Source organism: Musa acuminata, chromosome BXJ1-11, assembly GCF_036884655.1.
Source record: "Musa acuminata AAA Group cultivar baxijiao chromosome BXJ1-11, Cavendish_Baxijiao_AAA, whole genome shotgun sequence".
Lineage (NCBI taxonomy): Eukaryota > Viridiplantae > Streptophyta > Magnoliopsida > Zingiberales > Musaceae > Musa > Musa acuminata.
In genome coordinates, this window is record NC_088337.1 from 1,667,889 (window position 1) to 1,693,803 (window position 25,915).

Here is a 25,915-nt window from a genome sequence, read left to right on the forward strand (position 1 = left end):
CAGAGGCATTCAACTTACGTTGCTAGAGTTAGAGAGCCTATAGGCGTATAGAAGTGGCTCCACCATCATGATTCTAATCATAGGCGAAGAGGTTTCACGAATGGGTATGAACACGATCGAGTTTCACGTCAGGATCAGCTTCTGTTCAATGTACAAACCTTTCGAGGCTAAGGAAGTTATGAACGCACAACCTAATCTTGGAAGTTTAGCGACTACGAAGGCAAAGAGAAGTTACTGTATAGTGTCGGCAGCGTCAGAGCTCATAGCAACAACTCTCTGAGCCCACTGACCCTTGACTCCGTGATGTTGGCAGCGATCAGAAGTAGTATACCACGATCTGACTTCACTTAGAAAGGCAAGCATGGAATGCAGGTGCTGTGTTCTCTCACAGCATCAAATGGTAAAGACCACTCGTCATGTCTACTGAGGAACATGTAGTAGGTCATACCAGATCATGGATCTCTCACAGAACTAGTGTGAAGGGGGTCGCGCTGCGGTCGACGGTGACCTCTAAACATAGCGGATGCTCCATAACAAGGACAGTGGTGAAGACATCATAGGACTGCAGACTACGAGTTGAGGGTGTTCCGCCTCCATCCTGACCGCGTCAAGGGTACCAGCGAGAGAGCTACAAGAGCGTTCCCAAGCCGTAGCGAACAGCAACTGGAACGAGAAAGATGAGGCAGTGGGGGCAGCTCTACATCACAGCCGGCCGAATAGAATACTCCCCCAAAGTGGACATGAATCCGTGTTAGTTTCTTCCTCCCCTAGCTTTCCTTCATTCCGGACGTTCTACGATGCCCTTCCCTTGACCTTGTCGGTCGGCCACTCTACAAAAGCCCACCCTCTTCCTTCACCTCCATCCCTCGCTCTCGCCACAGCCAACCACTCTTCGGCAAAACCAATACAGAAATCCCTGATGGCAGATGGTCGCAACAAGGACTCGAAGCCCTCGAGCGACGAAACCGGTTCTGCAGAACCGCGGATGGACGACAGTGGTGGAACCAGACGGCCATACTACGAGTGCACCTTCTGCAAGCGGGGTTTCTCCAACGCGCAAGCTTTAGGAGGGCACATGAACCTCCACCGCAAACACCGAACCAGGGAACGGCAGTCGCCGGCAACGCCTTGGGTAATGGAGAGGACCGAGGACGATTATGCTGGCAACAATAGTGCCTTCTGCCCTCACCCTTATGAGCCATTCAGGGGTTACACGTACTTCCCATCATCATCGTTGTCATACAATGGCAGTGACGTGAGGATGGGCACGGATAGTGGCTTACAAGCGCCATACGAGATGAGCCTCTTCGGCGGGGAGTTACGCATGGGCTCGACCACGCATGTCGATGGCCCCGTCGCCGTAGCCGGAGAAGGAAGGAGGCAAGAGGTGGAAGACGCTGAACTGGACCTGGAGCTGAGGCTCGGTCATCAACCATAGCAGAAGTCAGTCCCTTATAGACAGACGTATACTCATATACAGTTGCTTATATACTTTTGTTGTGCCTTTTGCGTTATTATATTTGCTACAACCAGTTGCCTGTGGGTCTTAACGATGAAACAAATCATACACTGTAGCAGCATAATAGAACCGATAAAAGTGGGCACAGTAGCGGAAATGAGATACGACTACTTTGGTGTTCATCATCTGAAATGTTTTGAGGTGGCAGTCATGATTTGGAAGAACTGATCAAAACCAAGGGTTTCTCTTGGTTGTCCTTCATGTTGTTATGTCACTACAAGGCGCAATGCAATCTGTGGTCTTGTTTTTGCTCGTTGCCATGCATGACAGGTGCTTGTGCGAGCGCCTCAGCTCCCCGTGTATCACGCCGAAGCCCCATGTGAAGATAGAAATGTGCTACATCATCATCAACATCGATCGCATTCTGCATGGGAATGAATCATTGTTCTTCTTCTCTTCCTCTACTGAAGAATGACTGATATGGCCACCATGGACATGTTGGGAGCTAAAGAGACTTCCTAGCCGTGTTAAGATGTGTTAAAAGGCCAAAACGTGCATCAATGTGATGAGATGAAATCTTCTACACAGAAAAGGAAATGATGACCTAATTCGCTGGTTATTATTAGTTCAAGATGCCTCTTTGCTTTGCTTTACTGAGACGTAATGATCTCCACTGGCTTTTATTACGATGTCATGTCCGGAGAGGGGGATTCCCAATCAACTTATGTCTTCTCTTTCTCCTCGGATTGACACCTCTCTCCCTTGTTATGGAAACGGCCATCATGTCGTCCCTGCGTCACCCAACCCCGTCATGTAGAAACATCAACGAGAGAACGACACAACATTTGCAAGAGTCGACGAGTGGGAAATCTTAAGTATGTGAAAAGCCATTTGATGGTTTCGTCTTCTTGTAGAACGCATAGTTGTGTACGTCTTGGTATTGTTTGGAGAAGCTTTTGTCCATCGACTGGTCCAAATGTCACATTGTCCGAACTGAGGTTCTTTTGTTTTCTTTTCTCCGGAAGGAAGAACATGATCAATGTGATTTCTCGGGTTAAGCCAAAGAATGTGTCATCATGCGAGGCAATCTATCCTCGAAAAGGGTACAAAATCATAAGGAGAAAATGCATGCGATTTATATCATCGATCATCTTTATGAGTATGACGAAAGCAAGTATATCATTGGAATCTAGCTTCCACTCGTATATGATCGTTCTATCTTCCTTCCAATGTACTAAAAGGTTCTTCACTTAAATAGAAACGCCACAAGTAGATACTGAGTCAACACAGTTCCTCTAAGTACAGTAGACACAAAGCAAAGTAAATAAGATAAACTGAGATCAAGACCTAGACATGCATTAGTAAGTATACCCGAGTCGAAGCTCTAGATCAAGATCATCCACATAGCCATAATCTCCAGATACTCCTATCTCCAAGTCCAGGCTCACTACTTTGCTGCCTTCTTCATCGAGATCCTTGAACTCTTCAATTCCAGACAAAGCCTTCCCTGTTTCCATGATCTTCAAACCTTCCCCTGTTGATGTAGAAGCTGATGAGGGAGATAGATGGATCAGAGGAGAAAGCTCGGAGGGAAACTCGCAGGTCACCGGAGTGTGCCTACAATTTCCGGTAGCACTTGAAGGTGGAGGCATGTTAAGATTGGGGATAGGGGCACTGCCAAGATTAGGGTTAGGGTTTGTGTTGAGAAGTGAGGGACCCGACGGTGGGGACTCCCTGAGCCTAGCTTTATCCCTTCTGTGGACATTCATATGACCCCCAAGAGCCTGAGCTGACCTGAACTCTCTCCTGCAGAAGCTGCAGGAATATGACCTTTGGGGCCATGAGAAGCCTCCCAGAGAGCCACCGGAAAGGGGGGCCCCTCCTCTGCCGTAATGGCTGCAGCTCATCCATGTCTCCTTCCCCTTGCTGTTGTGGTTGTTGCCGTTGTCCATGTCTCTAGTGCTTCTAACATATCTTTCCATTCTTCGTACACAAAGACCACAAAAACCCCAAGCCTTCCAGAACCAGCTCTCTTAATACTGCGACTACGACAACAGCAAGAACAAGAAGAGGCCTTCATCAACCAGCTCTCCTAATGACTTCCGAAGTGGGACACAAATGCTAAGAGAAGGCAAGTACACAGTACTTACTCACCTGAGGGCAGTGTAATCATGATATAGAGTCGGGTCTCTGTCACTCTCCTCGGCCTCCGCTGTGACATTGGTGTTACCTTTTGGTTGAAATTGTTGCGATTATTATTTCATCTGACATGAGAGTAATGGGGCTGCAGAAGTGCCCATCAAATTCTAACCCCGAAACTGATAATCCCATTCGCGGTACCACCTGCAAGTGTCTGCTACTGTAAATGGTCAACCTTTCGCAGATACGGCTCCCCTCCATCTGCCACCTTATACGCTTTGCTACTTCTGTGAGCGCCATGTTCTAACTCTTTCCATGACTTCTCTGGCCTCTGCACGTGAGAGGAATGGGCATCGGGAGAGGGTGAGGGGATGAAGTTTTGGAGCTTCTTCTACGGAAGCGAATTATATCGGTATTCAAGTGTGCCAACAGGCTCGTCGGAGCTCGCATGCAGGTGTCAATTCGAGATGGACGAGCTGTGTCCGTGATCCCTCTGGGCGTGGCCATGCTACATGATGGGTTGACGTGGCAGCCATCAATTGGAAGTCGATAGTACCGGGACCCGCAATCCAATCAATGCTCGAGCACAGGGATGTCGGTGTCACTGCAGCGTGCGTGGGTATCAGAGCGAAAGGTTTTGAGTTTGAATCTCCGTGCCATCTAATTTCCATTCTTATTAAGCATTTGCTTGTCTATCTCATTAACTACAAACGCTGTGTGCTTTAAGAAGTCTCAGACGTGGTTGCGAAGCCCATATGTGGTTGGAAAAGAAGAAGAAGAGAGGAAACGAGTCATTCACTCATCAACATCACTACGGTCCGAATTGGTCAAGATCAGCAAAGGTTGCCAGCATCACTAGAACCTGTGACTTCGTAGGGCAAGGTCGACAGCAACCTATCCCTAGAATTGATCCAGGAAGGACCAAAGGATCCCTCAGCAGAAACCCTGAGCTTCAGATTTGGGAGGCAGAGATGCCCAAGTACATGCACCCTTCGTTTGCTAGATCCATGTCTGTTTCGATTAGGATGGAAGGATGAAACTGCAGATGTTACCCAGCAAAGATTAGCTTTGCTTCTCGGTCACTCCATCCCAAAGTACTGCATCTCATAGCAATCTTTTGTACCCCTCAGGCCGAAGTCCTCCAAAAACCAGAATGAGATGAGATTGGAACAAGAGTGATGGGAAATCTAACAACCATGTTTCTTTTGAGTTCTTTAGTCGATGGAGTGGGGGTGGGGAATCTGGTCTAGATGGAACGTGTGGATCTCGGCTGAGCACCCCCCACCCCCCCAACCCACACGATTGGTTAAGGTGTCATTTCAACATCGTAGGCAATCTATCAGTCTTTTCAGCACACACACACACTGCCATCAATGAATCTTCCGATTCATTCCCCTGAGACACATTTCACATGCTTCTCTTCCAGCTGACGGCATCGCCTGTGGTTGGTGGTAGAGAAGCTGTGTGTGTGGTCTTTGTGTCACGAAAAGACCTACAAATTAGTGAATCCACTCACTCAGTATATATGCCAGTCTGAGCATGACAAATTGCTACGAAAGACCGACTGCTATCTTTTTACAAAGATGGGTCGACCATGTCATTCAAATGTAAAGTTCTTGTGAGTAATACATAACGACGGAGACAACTGCAGCCGTGAGCTTATGAGTGAGTGGCCTGTGGAGATCAGAGAACATATTTTTGTGATACAGATGCAAAGCTTTGAGACTTGAGCTTATGAGTCTCTCTCTATCCATCTATCGAAACGTCACGACGATTAGCGATCTGCCATTAAACTTTAGCTCATCATATTTACCTTCCAATATAATCGTCACTAGTCTCCGATCTCCGACCCTTTTGCTCATCAGTACATTCCGGTACGAATCCAACCCCACCAGATTTGAATGAATCCTCCGAAGCCAATTCAAATTTTCCACGGCACGGGCATTCCACAACGTCGGCACCAGCCATCGCCGTCCGGGACCGCGGAAGGTGGACGGGACCCACCGGTTCTCACTATCGTGGATCCTCGCCATTGGACAGTACATCGAACTCCGCCGCGACCCAAAGCACACCGGTCGCTTTTACACGCGTCCATCCTCGAGCCACCCGCGACGCTCATATTTCTATTTATTCTTCATAGTATCGTCGTCGCAATGAAGCCGCCTCCGTGTCAGACCTGCTACGGATCTTCTCCACGAGTGCTCCTAATTTGGAAAATCCGGTTCATGGATGGACGCCATTGATCTCTATCCACTGAACCAACGGTTGGATCTTCATCAAATCAACAGCAATTTTGTCGGTAAGACGCCGCGGACAACAACGGACTTGACCCTCACGCTTGGTCGCTTTGTGTGCGCCACGTCACCACTTGGCAGAGCTACCGGAAGCGGCGTACCATATGCTTCTTGTCGCTGATCTCGGTTGAACGGTTCAACCATGGTTCGATCATAAGTCAAAATATGACTTAACGACAATAATATAAAATTGAGGCCAATCAAATGTATTACGTTGGAGAAGATTTATTTGTGGTCAATCAAATTCAACAACTTAAATGTTTAGTGATGGGCTTAAAATCCGACCCATCTTGCTGCCTTTCTAAGTGAGATGGCACTTATTATTTTCTTCATCACGTGGAACGCTCGTGGCCAGAACTTAGTTTGGAAACCAGGACTTTGGGTCTAATAAAGAAATCAAGTGTTCCGTCGTGGAACGTAGTGCAGAGATGAGAAGCGAGAGCAACACCTCGATGGCGACGCGGTGTCCTAACAAGGGACACGTGTCCACACGTCGCGGTCGGTCACGGCCACCTCGAGCTATCATCGACGGCAGATAACGCGCAGCTGCCTCTCTCCAATAATAACTAATCTAAAACAAACGAAAAAAAAAGCGCACACTGTATCCCTCCCCCGTCCCTTCAATTTCCTTCATGCTTGTTTCAGGAGACGCTCCTTCGCCCTTTCCCTTCCCTTTGTTCGATTGAAGAAACAGCCCAACCCCCACCACTTCTCCACACGAAACCCACATGGAGGAGATGGTCGACGGCGGAAATCGCTTCTTGTGGCCCCCTCCCGCCGGTCCCTGCCGTTAATGGCGGGCGGCTTCCTGCGTCAAGAAGATGGCCAGCGAAGGCGACTCCCGGGAGAACTGCCGCGAGGCACGCCGCCAGCGGATCGAGATGCGGATCCTCGGGGCTGCCGGAGAAGGCGCTCGACCGCCGAGCCGGAAGAGAGCCGGGAAGCTGCGGGAGGCCCACGAGGAGCCAGAAACCTCAGGATTCTCCGTGAGCGAGAAGCGGAACCGGTTCGCCGATGGCGGCGCTCCGTCTCCTCGTCCGCAGAGCTCCTCTTTGGCGGTGTCGTCGTCCTCTTCCACGTCTTCGGCTTCTGACGGAGAACCTGTCTCTCTGGCGATCGGGTCGGTGCCGGCGGTGGCATTCGGATCGATATCGCTTGCCGGCCGGTCGAGGGAGATGGAGGACGCTGTATCCATCCAGCCGGATTTTTTCCGGGCGGAAGGAGGCCCCTCGATCCATTTCTTCGCCGTCTTCGACGGCCACGGTGGCTCCCACGTAAATTTCTAAGCCCGACCTCTTCTCGCCGTTTAGAACTACAATATGTGTTTGATGCTTTGAAAGCAAACAAAAACACCGGTCGTAACAAAATTCAAACACCAACAGCAAGTTTCTGGTTACCTTCCGAATTTTCTAGAATATACACTACATGTAGGAGTTATGATTTTGTTTCTGTAACAAAATGTTGGTAATTTAGCAGTAACAATTTTCTCTTGGTCCTCTCTATGAGAAACCGCTCGTACACTATTCGTGGCCTTGTGATCGGCAATCGACGGTGATCACCGACGTCGGAAGCCATGTTTCCAGCTATTGCAAGCGGCGATTTGGATGGTCGTAGCCGTCTGATGAAATCTCAACCTCGCGACGCAGGTCGCGGCTCTGTGCAAAGGGCAGATGCACGTGCTGCTGGCGGAGGAGCTTGGCCGGGCGGAGACGGAGACGGAGAGGGACGCGGAGGCGGAGGAGGCGCGGATAAAGACGGCGGTAGGCCGGAGCTTCGCGCGGATGGATGAGCTGGCGCTGATGGCCTGCGCGTGCGGGACGATCGGGCTGCCGCCGTGCGGGTGCGAGCGGTCGGGAACCGAGTCGGAGATTGTGGGCTCCACGGCGGTGGTGGCGCTCGTCGGGGGCGGCCGACTCGTCGTCGCCAACTGCGGGGACTCGCGGGCAGTGCTTAGCCGAGGCGGCCGCGCGGTGCCGCTCTCCGACGACCACAAGGTTAGTCCGGTGGCATTTCTTGCAATTATGAAGGGCTGCTGAGGGGCATTTTCTTCCGTGCGATCAACGTCCGCCACGTGGTTTGCGCGACGAGTTGGCAGATGATTACGGTTAATTCCTTCCTGATGTGACTGGTGTCATCCGGGTGGACACGTGGTTTGACAAGATGTTTCGGTGACGAGATTCGGGAAAGTTGTGGTACATCGTGTGTCTTACGGGGGGGTTAATACTTCATTTTTGGCAGCCGGACCGACCGGATGAGCTGGCGAGGATCGAAGCGGCCGGCGGAAGGGTGATTTATTTGAACGGGGCACGCGTCTACGGCATACTGGCCATGTCACGGGCGTTAGGTACGAGATATACATTTTGAGCTGCCGTCTCTTTCCTTAACTATTGGGTATAGAACGAGTCTGATGGTTTCACTGAGTTGATCGATCTACTCTGCTACTCTGTTGAATAACTTCTTGGAATCCTACTAAATTTTAATGGAGCAAATAAAATTATGAAGCAAAATTTAAAAATTAATGCGAGATTCATTTGCTAGACAAATCTGAGAGTAGAAGAAGTACAAGGGCAACTTTGGTGGTCTTGACACTTTGAAGAACAGGGGTGATTGACTCTAACATTGCTCAAATTATATTAAGGACATTTGGAAATCCTTGTGAGTGGAATACCACCAATCTTTGAATTTAATATGCTTTTCCTTTTCTAGTAGTGGTTATTGATGTGGGTAGAAATTTGTTTCTTACATTGCTCAAATTATAATAGGGACATTTGGAAATCTCTGTGCGTGGAGTACCTCCAATCATCTAATTTAATATGCCTTTCCTTTTTGTAGTGGTTATTGTTGTGGGTAGAATTGACTTACAACTGCTCGGTCGACCAAAAGATAGTAGATTTGTAGAGAAACTTGATGCACCCGAATTAGACTGAGGGTTGCAATTTTGAATTCTTAAGCTATCTCCTTATTAGGTTGAGCCTCATTTAGTGGCCCTTTTGAGGAATCCGGCTTGCGCTGGGATTCTATATCTTAGAAGCACGTACTCGTCTAAGTAGTTGTCTATTGATTGCACTCATTTATTCTTATCTTAATATTCTAAATATCTTTGCTTCGAGCACAAATCAGGATGAGGAAGACCTTGCCAATTAGATCATTACAAGGAGTCAGCCAGCCATGATTAGTGGTGAGCCACCGCCTCTTAAAGGTACAGTGGAGGTGGGAGCCCGGCTAAAATTACACTTAAAGAGGTGGAAAATTTACTTCTCATGATTGAGATGTAGTGTGCCTCCATCCATTTGGATCCACCCCATTGTATAGTTGAAATTTAATTTTGCCTCCATTAAGCCTAATATTGTGAGAATAGGCTGCGAAGAGTATACAAGTTGCACCCTAAGAACTACCTAGACAAATTGCTATACGGTGGAAGGTTTTGTTTGATGAGGAGACTGATATATTTATGTTGAAGATAACCCCGAGGAAGAGGAAGCCTTTGGTGGATCATGGTAATACCTTGAAAGTATGAGTCTGCCATATAGAATATGAGCAAAGGGAGGACCCCTGAATGTCTCAACGACCATTGTGACACCTGTATTCCAATAGAAGCTCTTGTATTCTGATAGTGGAATTTGGTCGGTGTGGAATCTACTTTTACTTTAAGCAACCTGGATTCTTCTTGTGTTCATTGTTTGCCGTCACAAACTGCTTATAAGCACATCGTCATGTTATTATTACTGAGAACAATATTTTCTGCGCTTATAAAAGATGTATTTTCTTTTTTCAGTTTTATTAGATCTTTTTTTGGTAAGATAACATACATCATGATTCTTCATTCGAACTTATATTCAAGTGTGTTGTATTGTGTTTTCAATTTGCTTCTCTGTTTGTATTTCTGGTTAAGACTACCCCAATGCCTGCCCAAATGTGATTCTGGATCTGTATTGTTTGTTGCGTGTATCCTTACGTAATCCATGCTTTGCACCTTCACAGGTGACAAGTACTTGAAACCCGCTGTGATATCTGAACCGGAGATCCGTGTGGTGGAGATAACAGCTGCAGATGAGTGCCTGATCATCGCAAGCGATGGCCTGTGGGACGTCCTGCCGAATGATCTCGCATGTGACGTGGCTCGACGGTGCTTGGAAGAAGCAGACCCAACAAGGGGATCCGAGCGTCTCGTCCACGAAGACGGTGGTGATACGGCAGGTGACCCAGAGAAAGAACACGCATCCGACGCACGCTGCTCTCTTGCAGCAGCACTGTTGGCCAGGCTTGCTTTGGGGAGGAGAAGCGCTGACAATATAAGCGTAGTTGTCATTGACTTGAGAAGAACTCGAGGACGGTCTGCTTGATACAATGAGTTTGTATCGTCTGCTTGATATAAGCGTAGTTGTCGCTGACAATACAAGTCTTTATTGTCTGCTTGATACAATGAGTTTGTTCGATGGATCGAAGGGTTTACTCAACAAGGAAAGAAATTTGATGAAGAGTTGTCCGGACAAAGTGGATGCGAATGAAAAGGTTTCGTCGAACAACGCCTCATTGCCGTTTTGACTGCCAAGTCATTATTTCTTTAACCGGCACAGATGACGAGCGTGGCGAAGATACTAAAGGAAAATGCCAAATAGATTTGATTGTACGTCAACTCGTGCAGAGCTGACGTGGTCAATCATTTGACTGATGGGGGCACACATGTGATTCTGACTCGTCCGACTTCAATGATGGTGAGCAGAAAAATGGTGATCTTAACACATGCAAAAAGATTCTTAATCCATATCTCGAGGAAACACGGTTCAACGAAACAACGTCAAGACGTACATCAAAGCAACGACTTGAGGGACCGAGCTTTCATCTTCCTCCTCCCCCTCTTCCTGCAACTCCTCTTATTCCCCTCACTGCCGCCGTCGTTAAAGCAGTCTTCGTCGTCGCTGTCCTGGTCGTCGCCTGCCACCGCAGCGTCATACCCGTTCCCGGACTCCGAATACTCGTTCCCGTCGTCTTCGTCGGAAGCATTATGGTCACACTGATCGCCGTTGTCACTGCTACCGCCTCTCATCTTTCCTCGCCAGGGACCGAACCCGGAGTAGTAGTAATAGAAGTTGGAATCAACACCAGCTATGTCGGTCTTCCTCTTTCTACCAGCGACGCCGACAGCGCCTTCCTTCACCGATTCCGCGACCTTTCCATTGCTATGGGTGCAGCTGTAAGAGCGAAGCTGGGAGAGATGGTAGCGGCAGAGGGAGTGCGGGTGCTGCGCAGGCCGCTTACAGTGCCAACCTTTGCCGTCGCTCTTCTTGCAGTTCGCACTGCCCTTCATAACTGCAGCAGTTCCTCCACTGGTATTGATAACCTTGTCTTTCTTCTTCCTCTTCACCTTCGCCGTGACCTTCTTCCGTGCTTTCCCTTCTGCCTTGCCGTCTAACCGGTTCATGCTCGCTTCGCTGCTGAAAGATATTTCGCTCTGTACCATGAGAATCGACAACTCCAATCCTCTCCATGTCCCATGGTTAGGGCAGTCGAGTGAAGGAGAGATAGAGGTGGACGCGGACGAGAAGGATTCAAAGCTAGGTTTGATGGTTACCTGTCAGGGAGAGAAGCTACAGCAGCAGCCTCATATTTGATGCGATTCCCCATAATGCCCTTGGATTCTTCGACTTCGTCTTTTACGCCATTTCCCAAGCTGCCCCCGTCTTCCTCCTCCTCTTCCTGGCAATACTTGCTTAGCAGGTCGAATCCCGGTCCAAGAAGGAACAAAAATCCACAAAACAAAGCGATGAAGAAAGGAACAGAAAAATGAGATCGGAGCGACTGCTTGAAACTACTGATCGCTCCCCTCGATCGATTCGAGAATCTAGGGTTTGGTCTTCCGGATCTAATTTCCTTATCTTAAATCGACAGCGAAACTTGTAGAAATAAATCCTAGCAGAAGAGGCAGATAACCTACTGGTAGTAAGTACTTCCCCGTCCCAACCTTACAGCAGATTTATTTCGAGCATTAGGATGAAGACGAAGAAGAAAGAGAAGGAAACCCTAACTCTCGGAAGCATTATGGCTAACAACAGACGAGGAGAAGAGAAATAGCGCAGATATATTCCATATTTACAATGAAGGCAAGGGGTTTAAGACCCAAAGTTAAAGAGCAGGAGAGGGAGCGGGATAGATCTTACCTGATCACAAGAAGCCATGAGGTCGAGGCACAACAAATCATCCCAGGGGGAGCGGTTCAGCTCACAGAGGAGCCCGACGGAGGAGGAGGTGGCGGCGGCAGAGGATGTCTCGGACTCCCACGATCGCGGCTGCGGCGGCGGCGAGGGAGACGAGGCGAGGCCGGCGGGAAGCGGGGGAGAAGAGCAGACGGGCGGCGTCCCCAGCAGCCGGGCGGCGCATTTCCGGATCCGCATGGCCGATCAACGGCCGCTGAGCCGATCGGCGAAGAGGGAGGATGGATGGGGCGGTGGGGGTGGGGTGGGCGGCGCGACACACCAAACGGGGGGGTGGGGTGGCTTCCTTCTCGCGGCGGAGTTGGAGGCCGCTCTCGATCCATCCCTTTTGATACTTGACCCTCTTTTTCCTTTTATTTCAGGTTTAAGGCCTTTTTCCACTCGAACCGAAGATTTGGTTGGCAGATCGCTACGTAACTATTTCTGGTCTTCCGGCATTGATACCAGCCTTCTGATTGGAAAATAATTGTGGGACCCTAAGGGTCCCAGCTGGTCGTGTTCGTTTGACCAATCCTAAGGCCGTTAGCGTCTTGTTGTCGGAACGCGCAGCACCGTCTTCGGGAGTATGTTTCGATCCGCATATACATACAATATATATTGTTCTGGTGGACGGCATGAGAGCTTTTCTTTTACCAGGGCCCACGAGGTTCGGATGAAATGACGAGAATGCCCCCACGACTGCGCAGTGCTCAGTGATTTCATGTGCGATCGATATCGTCTTGTAACCTTGTCGATGATGGTGGGCTTGTGGAGCTGCAGACGCAGCATGTAACCTGGTCCGGCTCAATCCACGGCGCAAAGGTTGGTGGCCCCAAAGTATTCCCACCTTCCATGGTCAAATTCTTTAGGTGATTAGGATTCTTCGATAAGTTGTGTACATATATGTAGGTAGCATTGGTGAACTCAACTCTTTCCATCATCATCTTCCATCTTTTACACCTGCGTATACGCAACAAAGACTGACGCTGGTGGCACAATCACGGCATAGACGAAAGAAGAGAACCGGTCTTCTTTTATATATATATATATATATATAGAGTTCTTCCCGTTGTTATCAGATCGATCGTTCCACTGCAACCGTTCTCGTCGTCAGGTACTCTTTGTCGTCGTTGTCATCATCATCACTCTGGGCAGAGATCAGGTCCTCTCTCTGGCGTCTTCTTCAACTACCTCCTCCGTCTTCCCTTGCAAAGGCCCATATCCACAGCAATGGTAGCGCTACACATTAGAGAACCAGCTGCCTTCTCCGTCAGACGCTCATGGTTGCATCGCCTGCCAAGCCCATGGATCAGCTGTCGGAGGAGTAGCTTATTGGCATTGGAACCTTGAGCTCCGCTCATCACCAGTCCAACTTGCTTTCTACTCCCTAGAAAAACTTGTCGGTTTTAATTGCCTGACGAGTTGTTTATTGTCTGAATCGGGTGTTTCCAGCTTAAACCCTAACTTCGTGGAAGTATAGAGGGGGAAGCCGTCAGACAATAGGATTCTACCCACTTCCTCCTCTCCTCGTTCTGCGCCGAGCCCAAACACAGAATAATACTTAAATAGTGTTCATTAGCGTTAGCACCACTTGTGTCCTTCCGGCACCTGCCGCTGCTATCTCCTGCTACGTACGTCGGTGGTGGTGCCATTACCTATGCAGGAGCGAAACTGGCTGAGGTGGTGATTGCAAAGCGTGTGCGTCCTGCGCCGGCATCTTACAATACCAACCCTTACCCTCCCTCTTTGTGCATGTATTGAGTTGTTCAGTGACTTCTTTCGATTTCTTCCTTCGCTGCATCCCCTCCTCGTTCATAAGATTTACTTCGGTACTGGTTGCTTGCTTGCTCAGTAATATATAGAGTGGGACGGTCATGTGTTGAACTGACATGGGCGCTGCTGCTGAGGATGCTTGTGCTAACCTATGGATAGGAGGAGCAGACATGAGCAGGACTTTGACGATGGTCATTTCCCCATATGGACCCCGCCGTTCTGCCCTTGTTCGATTTTGATTCCCTTTCCAGAATGCCCTCATGTTCCTCTCGTCTTCTTCCTGCAAGCAGAGGCCTCCCCACCACCCATAATAATGTTTAGAATCCCGAAAGAGTTCAAAGAGATTTTTTGTTTAGTAAGAGAGTTAAAATCAATATTACAAAACAAAAAATTATAAGCACGATTTCCTAAAAAAAAAAACTTATTTTAGGTTATTTCTCAAATAGTTATCACATTATGATTCTTTTTAACTAGACTCCTAATTCAAAAACTACTCAACTTGTTCCTCCTTCTTGTCATATTCTTCATTGTTGTTGGTTATCTTGTTGAATCCATCATCACTTTCACCATCGCTCTAAGTCCTATACTACATCTCTTCCCCTTTGTCTTGTCAAAAGTCGTCGCTCACAGCCTTTGTACAAGAGAGGAGGAGGGTACGAGGGTCATTGCCAGCCTTTTGCTCTGCTATTGCCTCCTTTACCTCGTTGGAGCCAACGTTTCCAAGCCAAGGGCTACTATTGATCATATGCCCCACTATCACCATTTACCTCATTGGACCTATCACTCATAACTCTTACATGAGGAAGAAAGAGACCCTCTCCCTTCTCATATGAGGGTTGCGAGTGACAAATCCGATGGAGCAGATGACAATGATAGAGTAGAGGATCAACAACAGCCCTCACGCCCCTCCTTTCTCATGTGAGAACTACGAATGACAACAACTTCAGCGAAGAAAAGAGTTGGCGATAACCCTTATACCCCCTCATTCCTCGCACAAGGGCTATGGGCATTGGCAGAGTGGATGGGAGATAATGCAAGATATAAAGGTAAAAATAATACAAGACAATGATGTAAGAAGGAGGAGAATAGTCTGGAGTCTACGTACTCCAAGGCCTGACAATCGATCGTAGATTTTTCTCTATTTTGATTTTCTAATTATATTTATGTTTCTCTAGGTTCGAAAAAGAAAATACAAAGGGACGTTAAGAGGAGTAGCAGAATTAAGAAAGCCCACGAAGAGATAGCAGATTTCAATTATGCTAATAGAGCAAACAAATATGTAGTGGCCCGTTGGTATCACACTTTTGAACAAACGGAACACCGTCTGTCTACCTCCTCCCGCAAAAAAGATCTTCTGAATCGAAATGCCACATGTCATCGTCCTCGGTTGACACGTATCGACAATATCTATCAGCTCCACAAGGAACCGGAGAAAGATTCTCTGGGCCCCATCAGGAGCAGCTTGCACAATCCACGCACGATCGGATCAACGCACATCTTACATCTCCATCTGACCGTTGATGGCCGAACTCACGGTCAGTATCGAGAGCATCACGTACGCCGGCCTACTTCCCTTATAAACGTACTCATACCTCAATACACGACACTCCCGGGTGTCAAACATAGGTTTCCCTTGAGTACGTGCCACCCTTTGTTGTTCCTTCCAAGCTTCCGCTGTCGATGTGGCCGCTCCTCCACGTCTCGTTTGATTTATGTGCATTGGATGGCAATCTTTCGTCATATAAATCTAAGCTTTGCCAACACCTCAGCCTTCGTCTCAAAGGCTGTTCAAGCAAATCGATTCTTTAAGCTTGCACCATCAGATCCAAAGAAGGCTCCTCGACGACCTAAACCTACAAAAGGATCATTCCCGTTTGCATCTTTCTTTCCTTCTACCTTTTTAATCCTCACTTGCCTTCCTTGCTGATCTTGATCTGACCACCTCGGATAGAAAAAAGGAAATGCACATAAGGTTCGGTATCTTTCGAGACTGCAAATGCCAGGTTCGAAGAGGTAATGAATGCTACGTACAACATCATATAAATAGTCATTCATCTTTATGCGACTTCTCGATGGGTTTTATGTTATTTTCATTCCATGACACATCCTCCTCCTCCTTTTGACGTCGATCTTTTATGAAACGCAGAAAAATGTGAGGTTGTCGCACCGATCTCGTCTTCAAGCTTCAACCTGTCCGAGGAGTACACCAACGCCTTCCGCACCGAGTCATACCACGAATTCTGGGCACAAGTTTTGGGTCTCGCTTTCGACGACGGTGCAGCCCTCGACCCGAGAGGAAGTGGCACTACTGCTCGGCTACCTTCTCACCGCCTCCTCGCGGAGCATCTTCTCCACCCCGACCAGCCCACCGTTACCAAAATCCTCGCCCACATTCGAACACGTTATCGCCCTGACATCCATGCCCTCCTCTCCGACTACTACGCCGAGACCGCCGACGCCTCGCTCCTCTGCGGCCTTCTCCTGAAGGACATCGACCAGATTCGACGCCGGTACCGCCCGTTCAAAGCCGCCATTCATTCTGTCGTCTACGATAGCCAGTCACATCATGGCCTCCAAACCATCATCGACTACCTAGTCGACATCTCCAAGACCGCCAACCCCTTCCTTTCATCGGCTTCATCTCAAAGTAAATTCCGAGCAGTCCAACAGGGCTGCGCAGACCTGCTCAAGAGGCTCGGTTCACGCCGTAAGAAGGTGACGGCTAAGCTGCGGTTCATCAACCGCCTGAAGCGAGCCTTGGCCATATCAGCCGTCGTCGTCCTTGCGGCTTCGGCGTCGATAGTCGGTGCTTGTATAACAATGCACGCTTTGGTGGCCTTGATAGCTCTACCGGTGTTCCTCTCGGCTTCGTCTCGGATGGCCTCGTCGAGGTGGCTGGGCCGGGTGATGGCTCAGCTGGACGCAGCGGCCAAAGGGACGTACATCTTGAACCGGGACTTGGACACCATCAGCCGGCTCGTGGCTCGGTTGGACGACGAGGCCGAGCACATGCTCGCCTTGCTGAGTCTCTGCGAGTGGCACGACGGCCACCGCCGCCAGTTGACGCAGGAGGTGGTGCGGCAAATATCGAAGAACCTCGCGAGATTCAACCAGCAGCTGGATGAGCTGGAGGAGCACCTGTACCTCTGCTTCATGACCATCAACAAGGCTAGGAGATTAGTCATGAAGGAGTTGTTGGTGACCAACGCTAGCAGAGTCGAGAAGAATTCAACGCGTTGTAGTTTTCCAGGCTATTAATGTACAGTGTCAAACTCATTCTTCATGCGCAATAAGTTGATTGGTGTATTCCTGCACTAAGTTTCTATCTTCCAAGGATTATATGAACTGCTAAACCACTCCATAGAGTAATTTGTCATAGCGGAATTCCTTCAGTAGCTCGATCAAAGAGACAAATATATGCATACCACTACGTGAAATAGCGACAATTGTTCTGTTTTCATAACCTTTCATTATCCAGTGTTCAATCCCGTGCGAGAGATGTCTTAGAGAAATTGAACTACACGCACGAAACATACCCACATAAACACTCAGATGATCCAAACCATTGACCGCAGACGATCTCGTAGCAATGCCACAGGTTGTACTTACGAAGGTGCTTTTTGGGTGCTTAAAGTACGCTAGTAAATATTCCACCGTAAGTCATAGTTAGGGCTGACCATATGCAGTCGGTTTTCCAACGGAGACCATCGGCTGAATCAATTTCGAAATCTCTGAAACGAGTACCGATTGGTTTTCTCCTCCAAAATTTTCTTCACCTTGCGGGGCTTTTTTTTGGGGATAAGAAGAAATAACTAACTCAATTTTTAGAGTATGAATTTATATAAAAAAAGAGATATTATAAAATATGATAATTATATATTTTTAATTAATAATAAATATAAAAATATTTACTAAATTATTTTATAATTTAAGAGAACATGTTGAAATCATGATCATTATTATTGATATAATCATGATAATATGTTATCATAAATTTTATGATTTAAAATTATGATAATATAGTATCAAAATATTAAGAGAATAACGATAATCTTATGATTATTTATTTTTTAAAATAATATATTTTCTAATATGCCCCCCCTAAGATAATGCTCCTATTAGAGATACTGATCTTGAACTAAGTAGAAAAAATTGCTTGGTAAGAGCATCTGCAATTTGACTAGAAGATGAGACGTGAGAGACATGTAGTTTACCATTTTGAACATTGTTATGAACAAAGTGAAAGTCGAGAGCTATATGCTTTATTCGATAGTGAAATATAAGATTAGCACATATATGTTGCTTCGATATTATCACTATATATATATATATTTATTTATATTTATTTATGAAAGATTAGAGATTATGACAAATAGTTCATATGACAATGTTTGAGTCTAACAAAGTTCAAAAGTTGTAAAAGTAATCATTTAGTATTTGGCCTCTACCGAAGATGTTGCAATAGAACGTTGCTTCTTGAAACTCTAAGAAATTGGATTATGATCAAGAAATATGATATAAACACTAGTAGATGTTCTGCCATTATTATTATTTGCCCAATCAACATCCGTAAATGCTTGAAGTCATAGAAGAGAGTCTTTTATGAGAAATAAGTTACAATCAATAGTGCTCTTTAAGAAACGAAGAAGATATTAATAGCTGTCCAACAATTGGAAGTAGACTTGTGTATAAATTGAGAAAATTTATTTACTACATATGTAATATTCGGATGAGTAAATGTTAATTAGACCGCCAACAACTTGATGATACTCAGTGGCATCACTAAGGTTAGCACTATTAGATAGGATAAACAAAATACATTGTAGAGATGGACGTAGTAATAATATTGGCCTCAAGCAATTTGGTGTAATAAAAAAGATTATGAATATACTTCTGTTGAGAAAGAAATAGATCATTTTTTGTGTGGATTACTTGAACACTAAGAAAATAGCTAACAGATCCAAAATCTTTGATAAAAACTTATTTCTATGCTACTGAATAAACTGATTAATAATTATTGATTAATAGTTAGAAGGAAGGTGAAACTATGTCTAGAACTAGAGTGGGCATGCGATTACTAAGATATGTTGATGTGGCAAATTCAATGAGATTAAAATTGAAGAGGTAAAGAAGCTCGAGTAAAGAGTGTGAGACCAATTTGGACGATATACTGATAATGATATTATGCAGTCCCATTATATTCAGGAGTACGTGGAGGGGTGAGAAAATGAGAGATTGGTTTCAAAAAATTTATGAAGTTTTTTTATATTTACCACTATTATCAGAGTAATTAGAGTAAAATGAAATAATGGATCGTTGAAAGAACTTTTTAATAATAAGCTTGAATTTTATAAAATTGATAAATAATTTAGATTTTTTGCTTCATGAAAAATACTATATGTACTTCATGAAATGGTCAACAAAAATAAGATAGTAGTTAAATCCGTCATGAGATTATATTAGTAAAGGACCCCAAACATCAAAATATATAAGTTCAAGAAGTGAATTACTTATGAGATAAGATATAGAAAATAGAAGTTTATGCATTTTATTGCATTTGCATAAGTTACCCGAAAAGGAATAAGAAGATGATGATGATAAAGGTAAATTGCAAGAACGAACAATATGGTTTAGAACCTTAAAAGAAGAATACCCTAAGCAATCGTGCTATTCTTGAAATGGAGCCTTGATGGTGGCTAAAGCAAAGATGGATTTGAATGATGCAACTGTTAGCTACTCATAAACTCTATCTCTATTCAGCTCTTCCATGAGATGTGCCCCCGTGTTGAGATCCTTCATGGCAAATGAAGATGATAAGAATTCAATAGAAATAAAAAACATTATTTTGAGATAGATATTAGCTTCTTCGTATCAGAAACACAAAGAACATGATACAAGTTATCTTGAGACCTTTGCTATCACCTATCATAATATCATATGAACTATCATAATATGAATAAAGAGACAGATTATTCAAGTCGAACGTGACACGATAGAAAAGCTCATGAGTTAACAAGTTAGTTTGATAAAGGTTGAAAAGACTGAGTAGCATAGTGAGCATGCGTGGTGGTAACGAAAAACGAGTAGGTGGTATAGTAAGATATATAGAATAAGATGAGCATAGAGGCTAAAATATCTATGAAATAACATCTTATAAGCGAAGATATTTCTTCTATTTGACATGTGATTTCGTTGTTGAATTATTGATTAGATTTGTTGATATTTTTATTGTAACATTATTGCATGTTATTTTTAGAATAATTATTTGGATGATTATCTTATTGGTTGTGGATATTGACTTTATTGCGTGAATTAGCTTTATTGTTAGAATTAGCAATGGCCGGAGGAGGCAAAAGAGGTGAAGCGTCGTCTCGACTACTTGTGACGTTGTTGGCCTTCTTCGCCACCGACTCCTCAGCGGCCCGTGTCACACCCCGTCCGCAACCCCTCGCCAGAGGTTGGTAGATAAATACGTACGCGAACGTGTATATGATTGGGCTGGTAGTCGAGACATCCTTAATCCCGTCTTCACGCTTTAGCGGTACTCGGTGCGTTTGGGGCAAGGCCGGATGGGCCGTGCTGCACATGCGTCCGACCTCTCATTACCCACCTGCTCGGTGCATTTGCGGCGGCGTTTGGCAAGGCTCCTCCTGCCCTTCCGCCTGCACCAACTGCGAGTGTGTCCTCAACGAGTGCACTTGCGTCGATCGTGTGGACTACAAGGCCTGAGAGGCCGATTCCTGTGGCTGGCTTGATGGCTTCCCAAAACTAGAGCCGTCGCAGCAGTGGGCGATCGAAGAAACCGGTGGGAAATTAGGGACGATGGTGTGATCCAATCCAATTGCGTTCGTGTTCGCCTGTCGTCTTCTCTCTCTCCGACCTATCCATCCATCCATCCATCCATCTATTTCTAATCTATGTCGTGTATCGTCGTGCGGTGTTGCTTTGCTTCAGTAATAAAATGCTGCTGCTATTATCGTGACGGATGCATCGTTGCACTGCTCATCGTGTACCTAATTTTGACGTGAGAGTTTGGAAAATTGCTCAACAGGTGACTTGTGGGAGAAACGATAAAATATAGGAGACAACAGTATAACAAATCTTGTTTAGTTCATCACTAAACTAATAATATATAGGAGATATATTATAGATGGTATAAGAGTTAATAGAAATTGATATGTGATATAAGCTAATAGATAATTTAAACATCCATTAAAAGTCTGATTACATATAATCTAATAATTTATTGTAGTTGTAATCAGTCAATTTCGGCCCAATAAATGGTTGTAATTGACTGAAGTCGCTGAACATTGTAGGGGTAAAAGCCATTCATATATATATATATATATATATATATATATATATATATATATATATATATATATATATATATATATTCATTGTCCATGAATCATGATCCGTCGAAAAATTTTAATTAAGTGTTATTTTAACAAAAAAAAATCTCTCCGAAGGAACACTCCACGATATGAACGAGACCCACACACACTAATGTGATCTAAACCATCAACTACAAACGATCTCATAGCAATGCCACATGTGGTACTTATGAGAGTGTTTTTCTGTCTCTCATTTGGGTACTTAAAGTACGCTAGTAATTGTCGAGGGATTGATGCGTCGTGGCTGGTGGAGTCAGCACGACTGGTCCATAGGGCAATGTCGAGAGTCTCCGATCAGTTGAGCTAGGTTTCGAGATTGATCAAACACCACTTTGAGTGTCGACAGCGGGGTTTGATCAACGCCTTCTAGCCTGCGATGACAGTTTTCCTACAAAAAAGACCGTCGTCGGATGTTTTCCGACTTTGGTCCCTCCAACAATCAAGTTAGTAGTGGGTTGGAGTTTTTTCTCCTCCCCTGGCCGGATACCGATCATGTGCTTTTATGCTACTGTATGAGGGTCGGTTATACGCAGGCATAGCGACCGATCCTCAGGAGATGAGACGATACCTTTGTGCAGTCACCGCTTTGGGATGCGCAGAACGGTGTCATGCGACGCCGTCCAAAGCTTTCCGGGATGGGACGTATTGAGCTAAGCCTTGATATGGTCTCTGGCTCAATGCGTGAGGGTGCTCCTGACTGTAGCGCTACGTGGCATCGCTCGTGACACGGCGTGGACCCAAAATATACCTAATCAGTAATCTTTTACCTTAAGCCATCGTCAATGTGCAATCAGTTTTCCAACGGAGACCAACGACTGAATTGGTTCTGAAATTTTTGAAACGAGTCCCAAAGTTCTCTTCACCTCGCGAGGCTTCTCATGGATTCCTCCATCTAATCTTTTACGGAATCCATCTAATCTTTTACATTTCTTCGTGAGCCACATCATTTTTATAGATTCACGCCCCAAAGATTCTTTTTTTTGAGGTAAAATATTTTGTTGTATTCGATAATTTATTCTTCCCATCTTTAGTGAGTTTTGACTCTGCTGATGAAACCACACAAAAGGAGTACATAATTGATGTCGGTAATTTTCTCTCTCTCAATTTGTTCATGCTTTTGTCTTTTAAACTAAATGAACAATTGTATCATGCTATAATCTCCTTCTTATGTATTTACTATCTTGATTCGATCGTAGCCTCAAGACATCAGTTCGATTTATCCCAAGGCACCACATTGCACGTATGAGTTCTTTCATGGATACGGAACACACCTAAATGATCTTCCCCTGGCTTGCTATCAAGTCAAATAAGGTAAAGTAAGGCCATCTTATACATGATCGAATCCTTTTTATGTGTGATTGCTTTCTCTCGATACGTGATGATTGCATTGTACATTTGCCGGACTTACATTGATCTTTACTTAAAGACACAGATCTTTAAATTGCTAGGCCAACAGTTGGTGCATGGAAGGGGCAAAGATGATAAGATACCATAGCTGCTACAGGGTGAAAGGATCCGAGTAGCGCCGGTCATTGAATCCAACCACCGGCTTTAATTACCGGCCCCATTTCGACCATTGGTCGGTTCGTAGGTCGGAATCGTAAAAGGCAAAGCCATCTTTTACCGCATAGCGTGCTCCACGGACACATCGTCGGTCACACTCCAATAGATGAAGAACAAGAGACGGAAAAGATGGTAGCCTAGAGGGCTTACCCCGCATCCATCAAGATCCATTATTCATGAGCTCTTCCTTGTCCGAATCGTGATCCCATAGCAGGTAGCCTATGTCGCATGGTTCAAATCAACACCCAGTACAGAGGTTAAAGACAGTGTGTCCTACGTCTGCTCCAGCTGAGCTTACTATTATGACAAGCTTTATCGTGTAGGTCTCCAAGTGTTGGTGTGGGTCTTTCTCGCTGATGCAAAGACTGCAAGCGGAATTATCACAGCAGTACTAGTGTCGTGATTCTGGACCTAACCCAACGCACCACATGGGAGGCTTGAAAGATTAGACACCAAACGTTGTTCGCTATAGAGACTAGGGCTTGGAGTGGACGCATCATTGGATATGTGACATCGTACGAGAGGCAAAAAGAAGAAGAAAAGAAGTGTGTTTGAAGGCGAACAGCTGGCCGGTCTCAGTCGCTCCACTGAAGAACTTCTCCGGTCGATACTACACTCCAAGATTTCAGGACAATGACACAAGAAAATTGGCTGTCTGGTTGGGGGCGGAGGAAAAATGACTTCTCCTCCACCTCTTTTAATATGTTCTTTTTGTGTGGTACAACGAGTCGCTTACTACCGTTAAATGTCTTATCTACACTATTTTTTTTTCTTTCGATAAAATTAATTCAAATAGTTTAAATTAGACATAAAAGATAAAAAGTATAATTAATTAATTTTTTAGTGCAGGGATAAGAACAAGGAGGTTTGTTTGTTTATGATTGATTTTTTTTTACTTAAAAAATTTATGCTTTACCCTTTTGATTGATATAAGTATGGCATCTTAGATGAGTCCAAGATAGTACAAAATAATTTTTATTATATATATATATATATATATATATATATATATATATCTTTATCCTTCAAGTATTGTAGGTTACCGGTAGATGCGGTATCAGAATTTAATTCACTAACAAAAAGTAGGTTGACTAAAAAGAAGGGGAGACCAATAAATCTAGAAAAAAAAGATGATAAGTATCAAGTAAGTGCTTTTAATCAACTTCATCTACCTATCTTCAAAGATGAAAATTATCAATTTAGACAGTTAAAATAAGAACTCTATTTATTTTACAAAGATTATAAAATTTGGTAAAACATAATTTTATTGAGTATGATCTACAAACTAAAGTTTAAAATATGAATTTTATTTATTTCACAAGGATTATAAAATTTGGTAGAAAATAATTTTGTTAAGTATGACATATAGGATCTTAAAATTACTAAAGATCAAAAATATCAAATGAATGAGAACATATAGAAAGATGTAAGAGCACTTTACTTGCTACAATAAGTAATAGATGAATCTCTATTTCTCCGAATCATGTTGGCATCAACATAAATTAAAGTATAAAAAATATTAAAAAGTATGTTTTCAGGTATGAACAAGGTAAAAATTTTAAAGCTTCAAATTAAATTTGAAACTCTTATACAAATATTATAAATCTATCATTTATTTTTTTTATAAAAGTCTTTTTTATTACGAACTAAATGAGATCTTTTGGTAAAAATCTAAAAGTTCAAATAGTAGTATAAAAAGTTTCATACCGTTTATCTTCAAAATTTGATATGATTTCTATTACTATAAGAAGCTAATAAAATCAATGAATTAATAGGCTCATTTTAAATTCATAAATAAAAAAATAAATAGATTTTCAAATAAAACTTCAAAACTTACTTATCAAATAAAGATAGAGAATGATTAAATGAGAGTCAAAAGAGCTCCAATGGTGGTAACAAAAAAACCCATCAATATTTTTATTACAAAAAAAAATTAGACATATTAAAAAAGATTATTGGTATAAAAAATAAAAATCCAAATATTTTTCTCTGCTTTCATTGTAAAAAATATAGTTATCTTAAAAAAGATTATTGGAACAAAAATAAATAAATTATCATGAAGAAAATAATAGGAAAAAAAGATAACAAATTTTTTTTTATGACATATGATGAAAAAGAGTATTCTAGACTTTGATTTTTGGATAATGGATACAATAATCATATGACAAGAGATAAAAATTTATTTCAAGGACTTGATAATCTAAGTAGATTTATAGTACTAATAAGAAATAATAGTAAAGTTTAGGTGAAAGGAAAAGGAACAATTATTTGAACCGGTAAAGAAATTTATTGATAATGTGATGATTATTCCTAGTTAAAATAAAATCTCATTAGTATAGGACAATTGATGAGAAAATAATATTATGCTATTTTTTATGATAAAAATATTTTATTTATAAAAAATAAAAAAATTGATAACAATTGTGAGGATGATAAAAAAATAAAATGTTTCCTTTATTATTTTCACATTTCTCCTTACATGCATTCATTATTTATTATTATTATTATTATTATTATTATTAATGAATTGATATTATAATATAAAATATATGATCATTTGAGTTATGGTAGACTAGAACTTTTAAATCAAAAGAATATGATAGTTGGTTTGCCTAAAATAAAAAATAAAGATATTATTTATGAATTTTATGTTTTAAAAAAAAAAACACAGAAATATTTTTTGGATAGATTATTCTTGGAGAGCCAAAGATTAAACTTATGTATATAGATATTTATGGGTCTATGCATATTGTTTCACAAGATGAAAATAAATATATATAAAAGCCTAAGGTATGAAATTTTTTATTGTTTGTTTGTATATGGATGATGTGATTTTATTGAAAATTCATCAAACATGCTTATTGAATTTAAGAAAAATATGATGTTAGAATTTCAAATGACTGATGTAGGGCTTTTACATTATTTTTTTGAAATGAAAATTATTCAAGATATAAATATTTTTTTATGTTAAGAAAAATATGCTAAAAATTTATTAAAAATGTTTCATATGATAGCTTGTAAGTCAGTGAATATTCTAATAAGTATAAATGATAAAATTATGTTAGATGACATAGTTAAAAAAAAAAGATGAGAAACAGT

At 43.5% G+C, this 25,915-nt stretch overlaps 5 protein-coding genes across 6 annotated transcripts; 3 read left to right on the top strand and 2 right to left on the bottom strand.

Annotated features, from left to right (window-relative positions):
- The first annotated feature begins 919 nt into the window (after positions 1-919).
- LOC103970840 (zinc finger protein 2-like) lies at positions 920-1,438 on the top strand. Its single transcript, XM_009384767.2, has one exon. It carries the CDS (start codon positions 920-922, stop codon positions 1,436-1,438), a length of 519 nt encoding a protein of 172 aa, XP_009383042.2.
- Positions 1,439-2,817: 1,379 nt separating this feature from the next.
- Positions 2,818-3,411, bottom strand: LOC135596372 (transcriptional regulator SUPERMAN-like). Its single transcript, XM_065088430.1, has one exon. The coding sequence runs from the start codon at positions 3,409-3,411 to the stop codon at positions 2,818-2,820; it is 594 nt and encodes a 197-aa protein (XP_064944502.1).
- Positions 3,412-6,477: 3,066 nt separating this feature from the next.
- On the top strand, positions 6,478-10,370 carry LOC103970203 (protein phosphatase 2C 51). Its single transcript, XM_009383878.3, has 4 exons — positions 6,478-7,166; positions 7,539-7,886; positions 8,131-8,236; positions 9,874-10,370. Exons 1-4 carry the CDS (start codon positions 6,714-6,716, stop codon positions 10,233-10,235), a joined length of 1,269 nt encoding a protein of 422 aa, XP_009382153.2. The 5' UTR covers positions 6,478-6,713; the 3' UTR covers positions 10,236-10,370.
- Positions 10,371-10,636: 266 nt separating this feature from the next.
- On the bottom strand, positions 10,637-12,398 carry LOC103970204 (uncharacterized). 2 transcript variants are annotated; one of them, XM_009383881.3, is made up of 3 exons: positions 12,051-12,398; positions 11,465-11,589; positions 10,637-11,324 (listed from the first exon to the last, which is right to left on the bottom strand). In XM_009383881.3, exons 1-3 carry the CDS (start codon positions 12,282-12,284, stop codon positions 10,703-10,705), a joined length of 981 nt encoding a protein of 326 aa, XP_009382156.2. In that variant the 5' UTR covers positions 12,285-12,398; the 3' UTR covers positions 10,637-10,702. The 2 variants fall into 2 exon arrangements, with proteins under 2 accessions (XP_009382156.2, XP_009382154.2); XM_009383879.3 differs by having other exon boundaries at positions 10,637-11,327; positions 12,051-12,394.
- A 3,223-nt stretch (positions 12,399-15,621) lies between these two features.
- Positions 15,622-17,183, top strand: LOC135596529 (UPF0496 protein 3-like). Its single transcript, XM_065088579.1, has 2 exons — positions 15,622-15,869; positions 16,003-17,183. The coding sequence occupies exons 1-2, from the start codon at positions 15,818-15,820 to the stop codon at positions 17,112-17,114; spliced, it is 1,164 nt and encodes a 387-aa protein (XP_064944651.1). The 5' UTR covers positions 15,622-15,817; the 3' UTR covers positions 17,115-17,183.
- Positions 17,184-25,915: the final 8,732 nt, after the last annotated feature.